Below are 14,205 nucleotides of genomic sequence, written 5' to 3'. Positions count from 1 at the left end.
GCGAGGGTGACGGGACGGAGCCGCTTGTATTTAAAATGTTCTTTTTTTATTTGTCGCTTAAAAACAAACTTGGAAGAAGCAAAATCCAAAACTTGCCCTTTGCCTCTTGCAACGTAAATTATGTACAGTTCAGAATGATCGCTGATACAAAACATGCCAGGGACGAGGGCGCTGGGGGTGGAGGGAGAGAGGGCGCCTTAAAAGGGGGAACCATTTCATCCGTTGTTACGAAGGACCAACCTTGCTGTACAGGATACACACAACACAAAATAAAGTCTTCACGGGATTCACACTTGTCAGCGATTTATTTTTTAAAAAGGGGGAGGGTCCTGAAGGTGGGGAGAAGACTGTAAAGGGGAAAAACTGAAAATTGAGTATGTGCAAGTGTAAACCAACCCAAAATACAAACACGGGGGTGGGGAGGGCGGGGTGGGAGGGGGGATTCTGATGCAATTATACAGGCGGGGTACTTAAAAAAAAAAACAAAACCAACAACCAAAATTCCAACCTTGTAGCTTGGGTCTGAGTTAGTTTATATAAAAATTAAAAACTGTTTAAGGTTTCTTCACTAAAGTCTACAGGACTATCGGATACCTAGCATATGCTTAACAAAGTCTGCCCCATCCCCTCTTCCTAAAGCCAGGGCCCAAGCCCCAACCAGAGCCTGATTCACAGGAGCCAATCTCCCCCTCCCTGTAGCCTAGACCTTTTGCTCTTGGAAAAGGAACATCCAATGGCTTTGGGGGCAGCAGCCCAGTCTCACCACTGTCTGATTTAATTACAGTGGTTACTGTGGGGATAGGGGATGTTGTTCTCTTATACATTTGCAGCTTGAAACAGTTGAGGAAGCAGCTTTAAAAAAAAAAATCTCCCTACCCCCATCAATCCGCAACCCCCCAAATTCAAAAACAAAACAAAAACAAACCTAAAATCACAACAGCGACCGTGCTCCCCCTCCAGCAGGCCCACCCATCCACTGCCAACAAGTCCACTCCTACACTCCAGACATTTGTTTCTTGAAAATATTAATTACAAAATGCCCTTTGCCCACAGCCCCTAGAAGAGAACTGCATATAAGCTTCATCTTCATTCCCACGGCTCCCTACAGAGAGGGGTCTGGGGCCTCACCCACCTGACCTACCCCTACCCCCAGGAAGAGGTTCAACTGCAGCACAAGCTTGGGCAGAAAGGGGAAGGAAAGGGAGGCAAGGACCCCATCACCCTCTGGCTCCCCCTGGGGCCAGCTCACTTTTGTGCGTTATAACATAGTCCAACTATACAACAGGGGGTGGGAATCTCCCAGCCTCTATACCCCCACCTTACAGCAGTCACAGCCAGGGGGTGGGGAGAAGGGGTGAGGAAAAGGGCGGTAGGTTGGGTAATGGAGGGGGCCCCCCCACAAGGGGAGCTCCATGTGTCCGCCCCACACCCCCCTACCATTTATAAACTGGTTTTGTAAAAAGAAAATAGATATATTTATATAGAATATATAAAGCACAAAAATTAGTAGTTTTACATTTGCTCTCCCCGGGGGTGGGGGGAGAGGGGAGGGTTCTCACCTCCAGCCGGCTCCCCCATGCCCCACAAGACTATGTACAATCCCATGTATAAATAGATAAATACCCCCCACCCTCCCCGCGCTGACACTAAGCTCCCCCACCCCCACATCACCACCCCTTCCCACCAGACCAGCAGCAGTTTGGTGACTGAGGGAAAGTGGGAGCTCCGGGCCACACCCTGCCTCACTGGGTATGGGCATGCCACTCAGGGATAGCCCTCACCCTACCACCCACCCACCCCATCCAGGGGCTGGAGGGCAAATGGGCTCATGATGAGATTGGGAAAACAGGAGGAAGATATCCTGGTCCTAGGTTTAGCACACCCCTCCTGCCCCCATATCCAGATGGAGAAGGAAGTCCTAGAGCAACTAGGGGCCAGTCATCCCCAATCTTCATCATCATTAGCCTTAACCACCATCCCTTGCCCATAATTAAAAACAAAGATGGATTTTTTGTTGTTGTTTTCTTACTCCTCCTACCCCCTTCCACCCACTCAGAAGAGGGCAGTGAGGTGGGAGAGAGGGTTGGGGCAGTAGGGGCTTGGAGAGGGTCTCACATTTCAAAACAGCAAAAAATCCAACACTTAAATGAGGTAGGTGTGGGTGCGGGGTCTCCTTGCCCGGCATGCCTGGCTTGCCCTCCTGGGCAGCTGGGCGCCTCTTTCCCGTTCATGTTGCATTTGTCAGAGTGGAAAACAAGGAAACACAACCCATAGAGAGACAGAAACACAGAGGAGAAGGGGAAGACAGAGACAGATTGAGAGGGAAGGGAATGGGGGTGAGGGTGGGGGCAGGACCCGGCAGGCAGGGCCAGGTGTGGGACCCGGCCTTTGGGATTGTCAAGCTTAGTCAAGTCTCTTTGCAGCCTTGCGTTGGGCCGGAGAGGTCGGTGGGAGCAGCAGAGCTGTGAGGCCCGGCCACACATCCTCCTCCCCACTCCCTGCTGCCTCCCAGATGCTTCTGGGTAGTTCCCGGCCCATATCCCCCTCGAACCTGAGATGCCCAATGGCTGCTTCTGTCTGGCCCCTCCTGGAGCTGGGGGCAGAGATGCCAGCCTGGGGGCCGGTGGCAGGGAAGAAGGTTGTCCCTGGTGCCCAGGGTGGGCTTGGCCTAGGGCCCTCTGCCCCAGCCTCCTGCTCCAGGGGCTCCGGTTAGCCGGCAGCCCCAGCCCTGGGTCCTGGCTCTGGCTGCTACCTCTCTTCCCCCTCATCCCTTTCAGGGAAGAGGTTGGGGGTGGGGGGACTCCCCTGCCTGGTAGCCTCAAAGCTTCTTAGTTCATCCATTTCCGACAATTCCAGGCTCCACAGTGGCAGGGGATCTTGTGCTGATCGTCCTCAAAGTCAAACTGATAGTCATAGGTCAGCTGGAAAAAGAAGAAGGCAAAATCAATGCCAGCACCCACAGGGGAAGTGGGGGAGGGCAGAGATCTGACCTGAGGGCAGTGGTCTTGGAACTGGGCTCTGGGGAAGGGCAGAGAAGAAGGAGCTACTTTGACACACAGGAGGCTTCCTCTCACCTCCTCTCCTTTGGGGATTCGCCGGCTGGAGATGATGATGATTTTATCCTCCTTGTCAAATGTCACAACTTCCGCCACACAGTTAGGCGCACAGGAATGGTTAATGTACCTGGGCAGTGGGACACAGTCAGGAATGCCAGGCAACTAAGCTGGGATGATTTTGGGTCCTTGGTTGGCCCACCCCCAGAGGGTCACCCTCAGGGACCACAAATCCCTCCCTCCTCATTCCCCTCTCACCTGGCAGGGCCTCCAGTCAAGGTAGCATCAATCACATGTTCATTATTTATTCGGAACATGTAGATGCCTCGGTTCTAGAAAGGCAGAAGTTGCAGAAGGGGCAAGAGTATCAGAGAATGGCAGTGGCGGTGGTGGGATGAGGTTGCGGACTTGAGCAGTGGCTTATTTCTTACTGTTTCTCCTGCCTCTCTCTTCTTCCTCCCACAGCTTTCCACCTGCTCCCAAGCCCAATCCAGCCCTTTGTTCCTTGGATGCACATGGACCATGCACCATGATGGCCCGTCAGCCCATACCTGCTCCTCATAGATTTTCTCCCGCCGATTGGCCACCTCGTTGCGAATGATGGTACCAATGTACTCTATAACCATTGTGTGCTTTTCTAGGTCCTTGGCTGCATAGAGCCCCAGGCCCTGGATACGGGAGCGAGCCAGATACACATTGTTCTTCCACTCAGTGCGCAGTCGCCGGTACTGAGATGACTTGGAGTGCACAAACTGCTTGCTGTACGGGGTGTTGGTCTCGCCTGTGAAGGTGCTCTGATATGCTTTGGACATGCTGGTGCTGTTCAGAGTGTGAGGCCTGGGAGGTGATACAGTCCATGACAAGACAGCTCTCCCTCAAACCAAGCACACCCCACCCACCTCCTCCCTGAGACATGCAACATGCCAGTTAGGGGCATGTGCTGCCTTGGGAATGGAGTGGAGGCATCTAGGTCTTGGCTCTGGTGATGCACCAACTAGGTATGGGTACCTTTCTGTCACCTTGGGTGGCACACAGAGCACAGGATGAGGAGAGGGGCTGGGGGAGGGGAGGGGCACGCCAATTCCCCTACACTGAGCCCGCTCTCCCATCTCCCCACCTTCCACCACCCTCCTGCCAAACCATATTCAAGGCCATGCTCCTCTGGGAGGTCCTCCCCAAGCAGCCCAGGCCTGGAATTTAAGTTCATGGTTTGTGCCAATGTCTGAGCCCTACCTCCTGCACATACTAGAAGCCCTGAAAATGGGGGCTGAGTCTCCCACACTGGGCTGGATTTTAATTAAAACTGGCTCTGAATTCATAGCCGAAAGGCAGTATCCTTTCCTTTCTTCAAACTGTCCCCTTCTCTGATGTACCATTGGGCTCTGTACAGACGGCTCAGTGCAGGGGAATGACTGCTGCCTGACAGAATGCCTTCTCACCACCCTAGGGCACCAGCCAAATTCTCACCCATCCCAGAGCAGTGGTTTTCAAACGTTTTTTATTCCTTTTTATTTAGCAAAAATCTTTCCTTTTTTACCTTTTTTTTTTTTTTACAAAATGTTACTGAACTCCAGTACATAAACTAGATGAATACGGAATTGTTCTGATTGAATCCAATTTGGGGAAAGGGATTATATGCTTAGGGAGGACCAAGTTCTGCCCACTCAGCTATGTGTTCCAGGGCTTTTCAGAACACACACAGTTTGAAAACCACTGCTGTAGAGCATCCAGGACCAGGGCTGACTGGGGTAGAGTCTGGTACTCTACAACAGCCTGAGGAGCAACCACAGGACTTCAAGAAAGCCCTGCAACCATGGATCCTGCCTCCCTCTACCCAGGGACCAGGGCCAGGCTACTGTGGTACACAGAAGCAACGGTGAACAAGTCAAAAGGTAAGGTTCTGGTCCCAGCTATGTGACCTTTGTCTAGTCACTTAACCTTTCTGGGTCTCAGTTTTTCTCAGCTGTAAAATGGGGGTCATACCACCTGCCCTACCTACCTCATAAGGTTGTTGTGAGGATCAAATGAGATAATGGATGTGAAAACGCTTTGAAAAAAAAAGTATAAAGTGCTATACAAATGTAAGGTTTTATTATTTTTCTATTATATTTCTAATTATTTTTGACACCAACTCAAGCCTGGGGAAGGGAAGGTGAGCCTAATACTCATGGGGCATCTGAGGTTTGGGAGGCTCCCTGGAAGCAAAACAGGAGAGAAAGGAAGTGATTGGGTCCCTTATATATTTCATAAAATTTCACCACTGTCTACCCAGAACCTCCCCAACAGCCATTCCCAGGGTGCCCAAGATAAGTCTATCCTAGATTTCAGGTCAACCCAGGCCACCTGAGCAGGTTGGGGAGGATAGGGATAGCCTAGTGATACGTGCATACCCGCTAATCAGGAGGCCTAGAGTGAACCCCCAGTCTCTCCAAGGGAATTCTGATCTGTAACCCCGAACTCTCTTAATTGAATGGAGGATCCCTACTGACTCCCCTACCCACATCCCTTGGCCCCAGACCCACAAGCTCACCGTTTGTAGTGTGTGAGGATTTTAGGCTCTGATCGGGCACAACCAGTAGGGTTGATCATGAGTGGTAGCTCCATCAGAGGGTGGCGTCCATAGCGGAATAAATAGTTTTGACAGCTCTCCACTCCAGGCAGCTGTGGGCACAAGTAATGCTCACCTTAGCCTAAGCATTTCTGGGGAAGGGCCAAAGTTTACAGTGCCCGCCTGGCCTCCCAGCCCCCTTCTTACTGATTCAGCTATGCGTAGTACAGCGTGCACCGTCAGCCCAAAGAGTTCCTCGCCTTTCAGATACTCAGGGAAGAGCCGAAGCATGTCAGCCTCTTTTCTCATGGCAGCTACAGGCTCAATGATGCGATTCCACACAGCTAAGAGGCAAGGAAAGAGAGCAGCCCTCAGAGGCAACTTCTGTTCAATGACTTCAGCCCTAAACTTGACCCTGAGCTAAAGTTGTTTCCTGTAGCCTGCATACCTTTCTGTCACAAGGGTGTGTGGTTCTTTAGGACCCCTTCTTGGCCTCCCAGTCCCACTCTGTCAACAAGCCAGAGGACTTCCCACCCTGAAGGAGCATCAGAGAGCCTTGTGACGGTGAAACATGAACCCAGGGCCCATGAGTCTTAGCAGAGGCCACAGGCCTTGCTGAGAGCCAGAACAACAGGCATGCTTTGGAGTTGAGAAGACTTGGAGTCAGGTTCTAGTACTAGCCATGGAACCGTAAGCCAAATACTTCAGTCTCTCTAGACTCAGTTTCTTTATGTATAAACTTGGCATAATAACAGTACTTACCTCATAGGGTTGCGTGAACAAAATAATCTTTTTAAGTCACTTAGCTTAATTTATGGCACATAGCACATCCTCACTAAAAGGTAACTTATCTTACTGCTACTTTTATCATTAACGCCAAACTAAGATCAAAAGAATTTTGTCCAGGGAAAAACCACCCTAAGGAACTCATGGTTAGGACCAGGTTGAGTGAGCCAGATGATAGGGTCTCAGAACTGTATTCTTTAGTTCCTCTGAGGATAGGTAAAGGAGCTAGAATATGCGAAGTTATTAGACCAACGAGATACGGTCAATCACAAGGGCATTTTAGGTGACTAAAGAGAGGCTACAACACTTTCTCTGGGGATCTTCAAGAGACCTCTGCCTGTCCCAGGTGGGAGGAGGCAGATCACTCACAGGGACCCTGCAGATCTCTTCTCAATATTGTAAAGGCGATTCCAGGAGAAATGTGCCCACTTCCGCATCACCATTTCAAGGACCCAGTGCTCACCCTGGGGAGAGGTGTCGGTGAAGACCAGGTCCTCCAGGCCCTGCTCGACGACCTTGATGACAAACTCCGGCCGCCCGTTGTTCTCGCCGATGGAGCAGCGATAGCAGCAGCGGCGGTTGTTGGTGCGAAGGCTCCAGTAGATGCGTGTGGCCTCATAGCCCACAGGGTACAGGGCGCTGGCACTGTGGAAGTCGGCCATCTGGTGTGGCAGCAGCTGCCCAATGGCGTGGAATACAAGGCCCCCAACACGGAACATGTGTAGCCGCTCTCCCCGCTGGATGATGCTGGCGATCTGCTTCACCTCATCCCGCTCAATGTAGACCCGCCGGAAGACAGCAAAAGAGCTCAGCTCTTGCTCACAGGGCCCCTTGATCTTATGCACTGGACACAGCATGGTCTTGTCCTTGAAGAACATGCACTTGGCACGGATGGCGCAGGCAAAATGGTAGACGTTGGGGCAACGCATGCGATTGCAGCTGCTGGTGGCACCGGTGCGCTGGCACAGGGAGCACTTGGTTAGTAGTCCTCGGTGCAGGGCGACCTCCACATTCATTAGAGCCCCGCCCTGGGTCTCATACACCTCCGTAGACCACAGGGCACAGTTGAGGTGCACCCACAGGTCCAGGTCCAGGTTCAGCAGGCGGGCAGGCCCATCAGTGGCCCCATCACCCTCCTCATGACAGAAGCAGCAACGCCGCATGTCTCGAGGCACCTTGTCAGGTCGCAGGGCTGTGCCAAGCTGTTCCATAAACTCTGCCACTTCGCGCTCATCCTCCTGCCGCCCACTGCCTTTCTGGATGGTTAGCAGCAGTCGCAGCCGCTTCCAGCGCACCCCCTTCCACTTTTTGAGGCGAGGGGGGCGGGAATCTTCACCTTCCTCAGGGGGCCGGGCTCGGGGCTTGGGCCGCGCTGACTCAGGGGATGAGGCCAGCGGTAGAGGCGAGGGGACTGGTGGCTCAGCTGAAGGCTCAGTGGGGAGTTCAACCAGGGGCTCAGCAGGGGGGCTGGCAGGAGAGGGGGCCAAAGGGGATGGGGGTGGGGAGGGTTCCTCAGGAGGCGGGGCCGAAAGCTGTCGCACGTCCAGATTGGAGACGTTGTAGGTGTAGCTGTGTTGGGTGGGTGGCTCTGGGACAGGGCTCTCCTATGGGAGGGCACGTGCCCTGTATCATTAGTGCCAGCTCCTCCCTTATCTAGCCCCATCCTTCCACCCACCCTGATTCCACTCTCCCAAAAGCCCTCTGCCTTCTTTGCCCTAGCCAGATACCCACCCCCATTTCTCCCGGAGACCCACCTGTTTCAGGAGGCTCAAGATGTCTAGCTGGCTCTTGAGCGTATAGCCAGGCAACACTGCATCAAACTGCCTCAGCCAGTCAGTGCCAGTTTCTGGGCCTTTGCTGCTCAGGCCCTTTTCTTTCCCACCTGCAGGTAGGAAGGGGTCAGAGCCTCCCACCAGAATCATCCCCCGCAGGCCCCAAGGAGTTTTCCTGCCACACTCACCAGGGACCTCAGCTTCCCCCTTCTTAGGCTCAATGCCTGCCCGGGCAGGGCTCTCTGAGAACAGCACCTCATAGGAGTTGGGGATCTTCATGCTTAGCAGCTCTGCCACTGCCACCATAACACCACTCAGGTTCTGCCAGGGCAGGAAAGGGGATGAAAGAGCTGTGTCACCAGCATGTAGAGTGAGCCCTATCACTAGCTCACTGGGGACAAGGACACCCAGAACACAATACCCCAAGCGTCTGCTCAGTCCTGCCGCTGGGCCATCTAGCCATTCTCATGAACTTCCCTTACAGCTGCCTTTACCAAACTGTTGTGGCATTAACAAAAGTACCCCCAAAGGGATCTGTGTCCACTAAGTTTAGGAAATGACACATACCATATCCACAACTTATGAGATTCATGACATACAAGTTAGCAAATTAAAGGATCTGAGGAATCTTATTTAGTAAAGAAACCTATTCTATTGTTGCAACTGGAATTTCCAATTTTCTTTGACCACAAAACCCTATTAATGTTAAAAAAAAAAAAAAAAAAAAAGAGTTCCACCAAATGCGACTGTGGACATGCTGTCTTGCAGCATTTCTTGCACTATACATACTCTCCTTGTTTGATAACTTGGGTATTTACCACTGGACTGTGAGCGCACTGAGGGCAGGGACCTGTCATGTTTTTCATTTAATCGGTAATCCCATAGCCTCTAGCCCAAGGGTTCATGCACAGTAGGTCTTCAGTACAGAGTTTTGAATGATCGATTTTATCCAGATGAGTTCCAGGAACTGCTCTCTGACCAGTGTATGCTTGGCTTCCAAGGCACCCCCCAGGACACACCTTGGCCGCAGCAGCAGAGACCGTCAACATGACTGACACCTCACTTCCTTTGCCCTTTTCCCAGGTTGTGGTAGGTAGCTTTCCAGGGGCTTCCAGGTCTAGGGCCCCATAAGGTTTAGTATCTGGGAAGACTGAATGAGAGAGAGGGACCTGAATAAGCTCCAGCTGCCTCTCTCTCTCTCCCAGCCTCTGACATCCCAGCCAGGCCCAGCCCCTGTGCAGAGAGCCTCTACCTGGGATGCTGGCCCGAGGAATGATAGGGATGACAGGGGAGAGAGCTCGGTTATCCTGCTCCCACCGGCCTGAGCCCAGCTGAGGGAAACGAGAGGCTTCCTCCCCTAGGATGCTCTCAGGAGACGAAGCTGGCACAATGCTGTCAGGAGAGTCGCTGTCCTCATCACTCTCCATCCTGGAGGCCAAAAGTGGACATTTGTTGTTATAACCCTGCAGACTTCCCCTCCCAAATCTAGAAATTAGTATTTGTCATAGCCTTACTTGAAATCCACCATTGGCCAAAGGAATAATGAGGCAACCTGTGCACCACCCCCATTCTTTACCCTCATTTCTGGTCCCACTCCCACCTGACATCCTCAGTTTGATTGTGGGGGGGTGTAGGCAAGGCGGCCAGCAAGTCTAGACTCTTCACCTCTGAAGCATCTGAGGGGTCTGTAGAGAAAGAAAATGGCAGGCTGAGGGTAGCCAGGGCTGAGGGTGCTTTCTCCCCCATTTCAGGCCTAACTAGTACAAGATCTGGCTTAGCTATCATGACCACTGTTTACCGATCCACCACCAGTTTACGGCAGGCAAGCTTTATTTATGAGCCTTTCCTATATGCCAGGCCCTGGGCTTTAGGTATAATCTACTTTTATCATCTTTTAACAGTCTCAGCAGATGAGTACATAATACCTACTATACGGTGAGGAAACTGAGGCTCACCCAAGTCAGTTGTATTACTTGGCTGTAGTAACACAGCTAAATGAATGTGGGACACAGTATTCAAATCCAGACCTGACTGTAGTTCTATACCCACTAAAGTTTGGCTGCTCCTCATCAAAAGCTTCATTAGTTCTCTAGCTGCCATCCTCCCCCACTGAAGCCCATCCTGGCTACCAACCCAGCTGTGCTGAAGAGGCCTTTCCTTCTCAGGGGCCCCATCATGTGTGCACCCAGGGCAACATGCAACTGCTCGTATCTCAAACTGTGTGGAATGGCACACTAACTGGCTTGGACCCCAACCACCAAATCCCACTAAGGAAGGAGAGGCCCACTCTGCTCCTGACTTACCCCTCAGTGTGCCCTCAGCGTCCCGGGCAGAGGTGGCATCCTTGGGGTGCTCCCCTAGCTCTTCAGATGGAGTGACGCCATTCACCATCTTCTGCTGCACCGATGGGGGTGGGGTGGGGGGCAGCGACGAGGGTGGTGTCGGCGGGTTACTCAGGTTATTCTGGGAATGCGGTGGGGTGTTGTGTGCAAGATGGCAAAGGGAGACTGACGCCATCTCCTGACCCCATACTACCTCAGCCATCTCCACGCCTACCTCCACCCCCCCAGCAGAGAAGCTCATCACCCCCAAAAGGTATTGCCATTTTTCTGACCTTGGTAAGCAGCTGGGAATAGTAGTCAGGGCCAGAGGCCAGTGCCCCACTTCCAAAGGCCCCCCTCAGCTGGCACTGCCCACTGACTGGGCAGCCACTGCCAAAGGGAGCAAAGAGGCTAAAATTGGCGGTGATGGTAGGCTCTGTTAGGGGCAGCAGGGACAGCTCCTAAAAGGGGCAAAATGACAAAGTTGGAGACCTGCAGCGTGTACTTCTCTGCAGCTACACAGCTGGGGGCCAGGGAGCCCCCATACCCTGGGTTGGAACCAGGGGACTGGCTCCTTGGGATCACCTGTTGCAGCTGTTTCAGCAAGGCCTCGCTGGCCCTGACCCCGTCCTCCTTTCGCAGCTTCTTTCGGGAGCTCACCAACCTGTCGCTGGCCTTCTGTACCCGCTTGGGCTTCGGTGTTAAAGGCTTCCTTGCTGCTATATCCTAAGCCAGATAAAATCACAGTGAAGGTGGTTGTCCTCCTCAGAGCCCTCACCTCTTCTGCTTCACCCAGACCTGCTCACTATGCCCTGGGCTCCAGGGCCCTCTCTCTCTCTAGGCTCCTCTCTAGCTAGCATACTCACCTCCTTGTTGCTGGGGGTACCCTGTAGTTTCTGCTCCAGCCCAGCCAGCTTGCTGTCAATGTGCCCGTTGATCTCAGCTCGCAGCCCCTCGGGCCCCCGCCCAGTGCCGAGTTGCACATTCTTTGCCCGTAGAAGCTTCTGCAAGAGCAGATGCCCTGCCTCTGAGCGGGGGCCTGCCAGCAGGAGGTGGTTGCTGGTACCTGGTGCCCCTCCTGGCTCCCCGTTGGCTTCCCTCTTCACTGCCTGGGCTCCCAGGGCACATGGCTCTTCTCGAGGTTCCTGCTTGATGCTGAGATGGGGTGGCTCCAGCACTGCCTGCCCATTCACCTGCTCCAGATGCCCAGGTACCGGGCCACTCTGCTCCAGCTTCTGGGCTTCTACTAGGGTATCTGAGGGGTCCCAAGGTCTCAGACCCTTGCCAAAGAAGGTATCTGCAAGCTGGGCAGCAGCAGGTGAGACCCTCCCAGGAGGCAGCTCCAAGGGTGGCCCCTGGGGTTTTGGGGTCCCTGGCTGGGTTGGGGTGAGGTGGGCCTCAGAGGGAAGCTGAGTGCTGGGGGAAGGTAACTGTGAGGAAGATCTCTTTGGCTCTTGAGGGCTGGATGGTGGAGGTGTAGGATGGACAGGGCCAAGGACTGGTCCTGTGGATAAGGCTCCTTGTGGGGCGGGAAGCCGGGGTGGGCCCTGAGGTCGGAGCCCTGCTCCTGGCTCCTGGAGGGGGCCCGTCTGGGGTCCAGGGAAGCCCCCAGGCTGGGGCTGGCGGCCCAGAAGGCCCTGGAGGGGAGAGGGCTGGGCAGCAGGCTCCTGGTAGGGCGTGGCGTGGCGCACGGTCTGGCCCTGCTGCAGCTGCCGCTGCACAAGCAGCGCCTGTAGCTGCTGCTGCTGTTGGGGGCTCAGGTGCCGCAGCTGTGGGGTTTTGGCCAGGACTCCTTGGAGCTGTGCCCGAAGCTGACCCACCATGGGCATGAGTCCAGCCCCAGGTAGGCCCTGCACAGACTGGGGCACAGATCCTGGTTTGGCAGGCTGTGGCCCTGTGTTACCCTGCACAGGCCGCTCTAATCCGAGGGGCTGTTGGGAGCCCAGAAGGTTCTGGGCCATGGGCCCAGGCTGCTCCCCGAAGGAAACAGAGGACTGGGCCAGCAGGTGGGGTACAGACGAGGCCTCAGATGATCCACTGCCTGGCTGCGCGTGGCTTCCCACACCTGGTGGGTGGGGCCCGCTGGCTTGTGGTTGCTGCTGTCCCGGGAGCCTCAGAGGCGGCTGTAGCTGCACAGAGTGGGGCTGAGGCTGGGCCTGGTGTTGGACAAGCAGGAGCGGTGAGTCCCCGGAGAGTGAGGGCTTTACCTCCCCTGGCTCAGGGGCCACTGGCTCAGGCACAATCCCTACTGCTAAAGGCCCTCCCTGATGTGGGGTGGACCCCTCAGTGGCCTCTGGAGGAAGAGCTGTTTCTACAATGCTTTTCTCCTTGCTCGTTAGGAGGAGGGTTGGGCCCAGGGCTCCAGGACTAGCAAAGTGTTGCAGAGGCTTGGCTGGTGTGCCGGGGCCGAGTGTCACCTGCTGTTGCTGCTGCTGCTGCGGAGACAATAAAGTTCGACTCTGGTTCAAGAGGCTCATCTGCTGCTGCTGCTGCTGCTGCTGCAGCTGCTGTTGCTGTTGTAACTGTTGCTGCTGAAGCTGCTGCTGCTGCTGAAGTTGCTGTTGTTGCTGCTGCTGTTGAAGTTGCTGCTGCTGTTGAAGTTGCTGCTGCTGCTGTTGAAGTTGCTGCTGCTGCTGCTGCTGCTGCTGCTGAAGTTGCTGTTGCTGAAGCTGCTGCTGCTGCTGCTGCTGCAAGGTGGCCATGGGCTGAGCAGTCAGTTTGGGCTGCCCGCTGTGTGGCAGCAGACCCTGCTGAAGATGGGAAAGCCCTGCCATGGAGCCCTGCTGTTGGTGTTGCTGCTGCTGCTGCTGCTGTTGCTGGGCTGTGACCAGCCGGTGTCCCATAAGGCCCTGACCCTGCTGTGCCAGCTGGGGAGAACTCAGCACCCGGGACTGGGTCAGAAGCACCTGTCTGTGAGAACCCTGGGCGCCCAATGCCCCAGGGTGCTGCTGTTGCTGCTGCTGCTGTGGCTGCTGCAATACTGCCACCTGGGCAGGGCCCAGCATGCCCTGGGGCCCCTGAGATGCTTGTGGGGACAGCTGCTGGACCAAGAGGCCTTGATGGCTGCTGGGAGGCAGAAGCCCCTGGGGCTTGGGCCCCAAAGCCTGGTTGGCCTGTACCCCTGGGCCCTGCTGCTGTTGCTGCTGGACTGCCACCTGTCCTAGGAGGTGCTGCTGCTGCTGCTGTTGCTGCTGTTGCAGTTTCTGGGCAAGTTGCATACGTTGCTGCTGCAGCTGCAGCTGCCTCTCCTGTAAAAGCCTCGAATCGGGTCCTAGGCCTCGAAGAGCAAGGTTGCCAGGGAAAAAGCCCCCTGAGGGGCCAGCCAGGGCCCCAGCCCCACCAGAATGTTGCTGCTGCTGCTGCTGCGCCAGGGTCGTGCTAAGGAAGGGGCCACCAGGCTGTCCAGGTAGTGCCATGCCCCCGGGGGGCAGGCGAAGACCTGCAGCCTGCCCACCCGGGGGCCCTGGTGGAGGCTGCAGCCCATGGCCAGGGAGCAGCTGACCAGGCAGCTTGGTGAGCAGCCGTGGGCTCTGGGAAGGGCTGAGGGCCAGCACTGCCGAGTGCTGCTGCTGCTGCTGCTGCTGTTGCTGCTGCTGCTGCTGCTTGTTGCGATACTCCGCCATGAGGTTCGTGTGCTCCTTCTGCTGCTTCCGCACCTGGTACAGGAGGGCCGCGGGGGTCAGCCTAGAGCCTGCCTGCCCGTGCCACCCCTCTTCCCAGGCTCT

The 14,205-nt window shown here is 54.9% G+C and overlaps 1 protein-coding gene across 12 annotated transcripts in view; it reads right to left on the bottom strand.

Moving 5' to 3' along the window:
* Positions 1 to 24: 24 nt before the first annotated feature.
* KMT2D (lysine methyltransferase 2D) overlaps positions 25 to 14,205 on the bottom strand; it is a 39,515-nt gene continuing 25,334 nt past the window's right edge. For 7 of the 12 annotated variants that reach the window (XM_073213572.1, XM_073213578.1, XM_073213579.1 and 4 more), the window contains exons 40-56: positions 11,347 to 14,136; positions 11,066 to 11,206; positions 10,774 to 10,941; positions 10,463 to 10,622; positions 9,760 to 9,844; positions 9,412 to 9,587; positions 9,179 to 9,309; positions 8,348 to 8,480; positions 8,142 to 8,269; positions 6,851 to 7,991; positions 5,809 to 5,945; positions 5,584 to 5,714; positions 5,053 to 5,100; positions 3,605 to 3,890; positions 3,312 to 3,385; positions 3,075 to 3,183; positions 25 to 2,921 (exon numbers count right to left, since the gene is read on the bottom strand). In XM_073213572.1, the coding sequence (XP_073069673.1) occupies positions 2,829 to 2,921; positions 3,075 to 3,183; positions 3,312 to 3,385; positions 3,605 to 3,890; positions 5,053 to 5,100; positions 5,584 to 5,714; positions 5,809 to 5,945; positions 6,851 to 7,991; positions 8,142 to 8,269; positions 8,348 to 8,480; positions 9,179 to 9,309; positions 9,412 to 9,587; positions 9,760 to 9,844; positions 10,463 to 10,622; positions 10,774 to 10,941; positions 11,066 to 11,206; positions 11,347 to 14,136 (5,931 nt within the window). In that variant the 3' untranslated portion in view covers positions 25 to 2,828. The other 5 variants (XM_073213577.1, XM_073213583.1, XM_073213580.1 and 2 more) reach the window with 4 other exon arrangements.

This window comes from Manis javanica, chromosome 10 (genome assembly GCF_040802235.1).
Source record: "Manis javanica isolate MJ-LG chromosome 10, MJ_LKY, whole genome shotgun sequence".
Lineage (NCBI taxonomy): Eukaryota > Metazoa > Chordata > Mammalia > Pholidota > Manidae > Manis > Manis javanica.
This window is presented reverse-complemented; position numbering and strand designations above follow the sequence as displayed.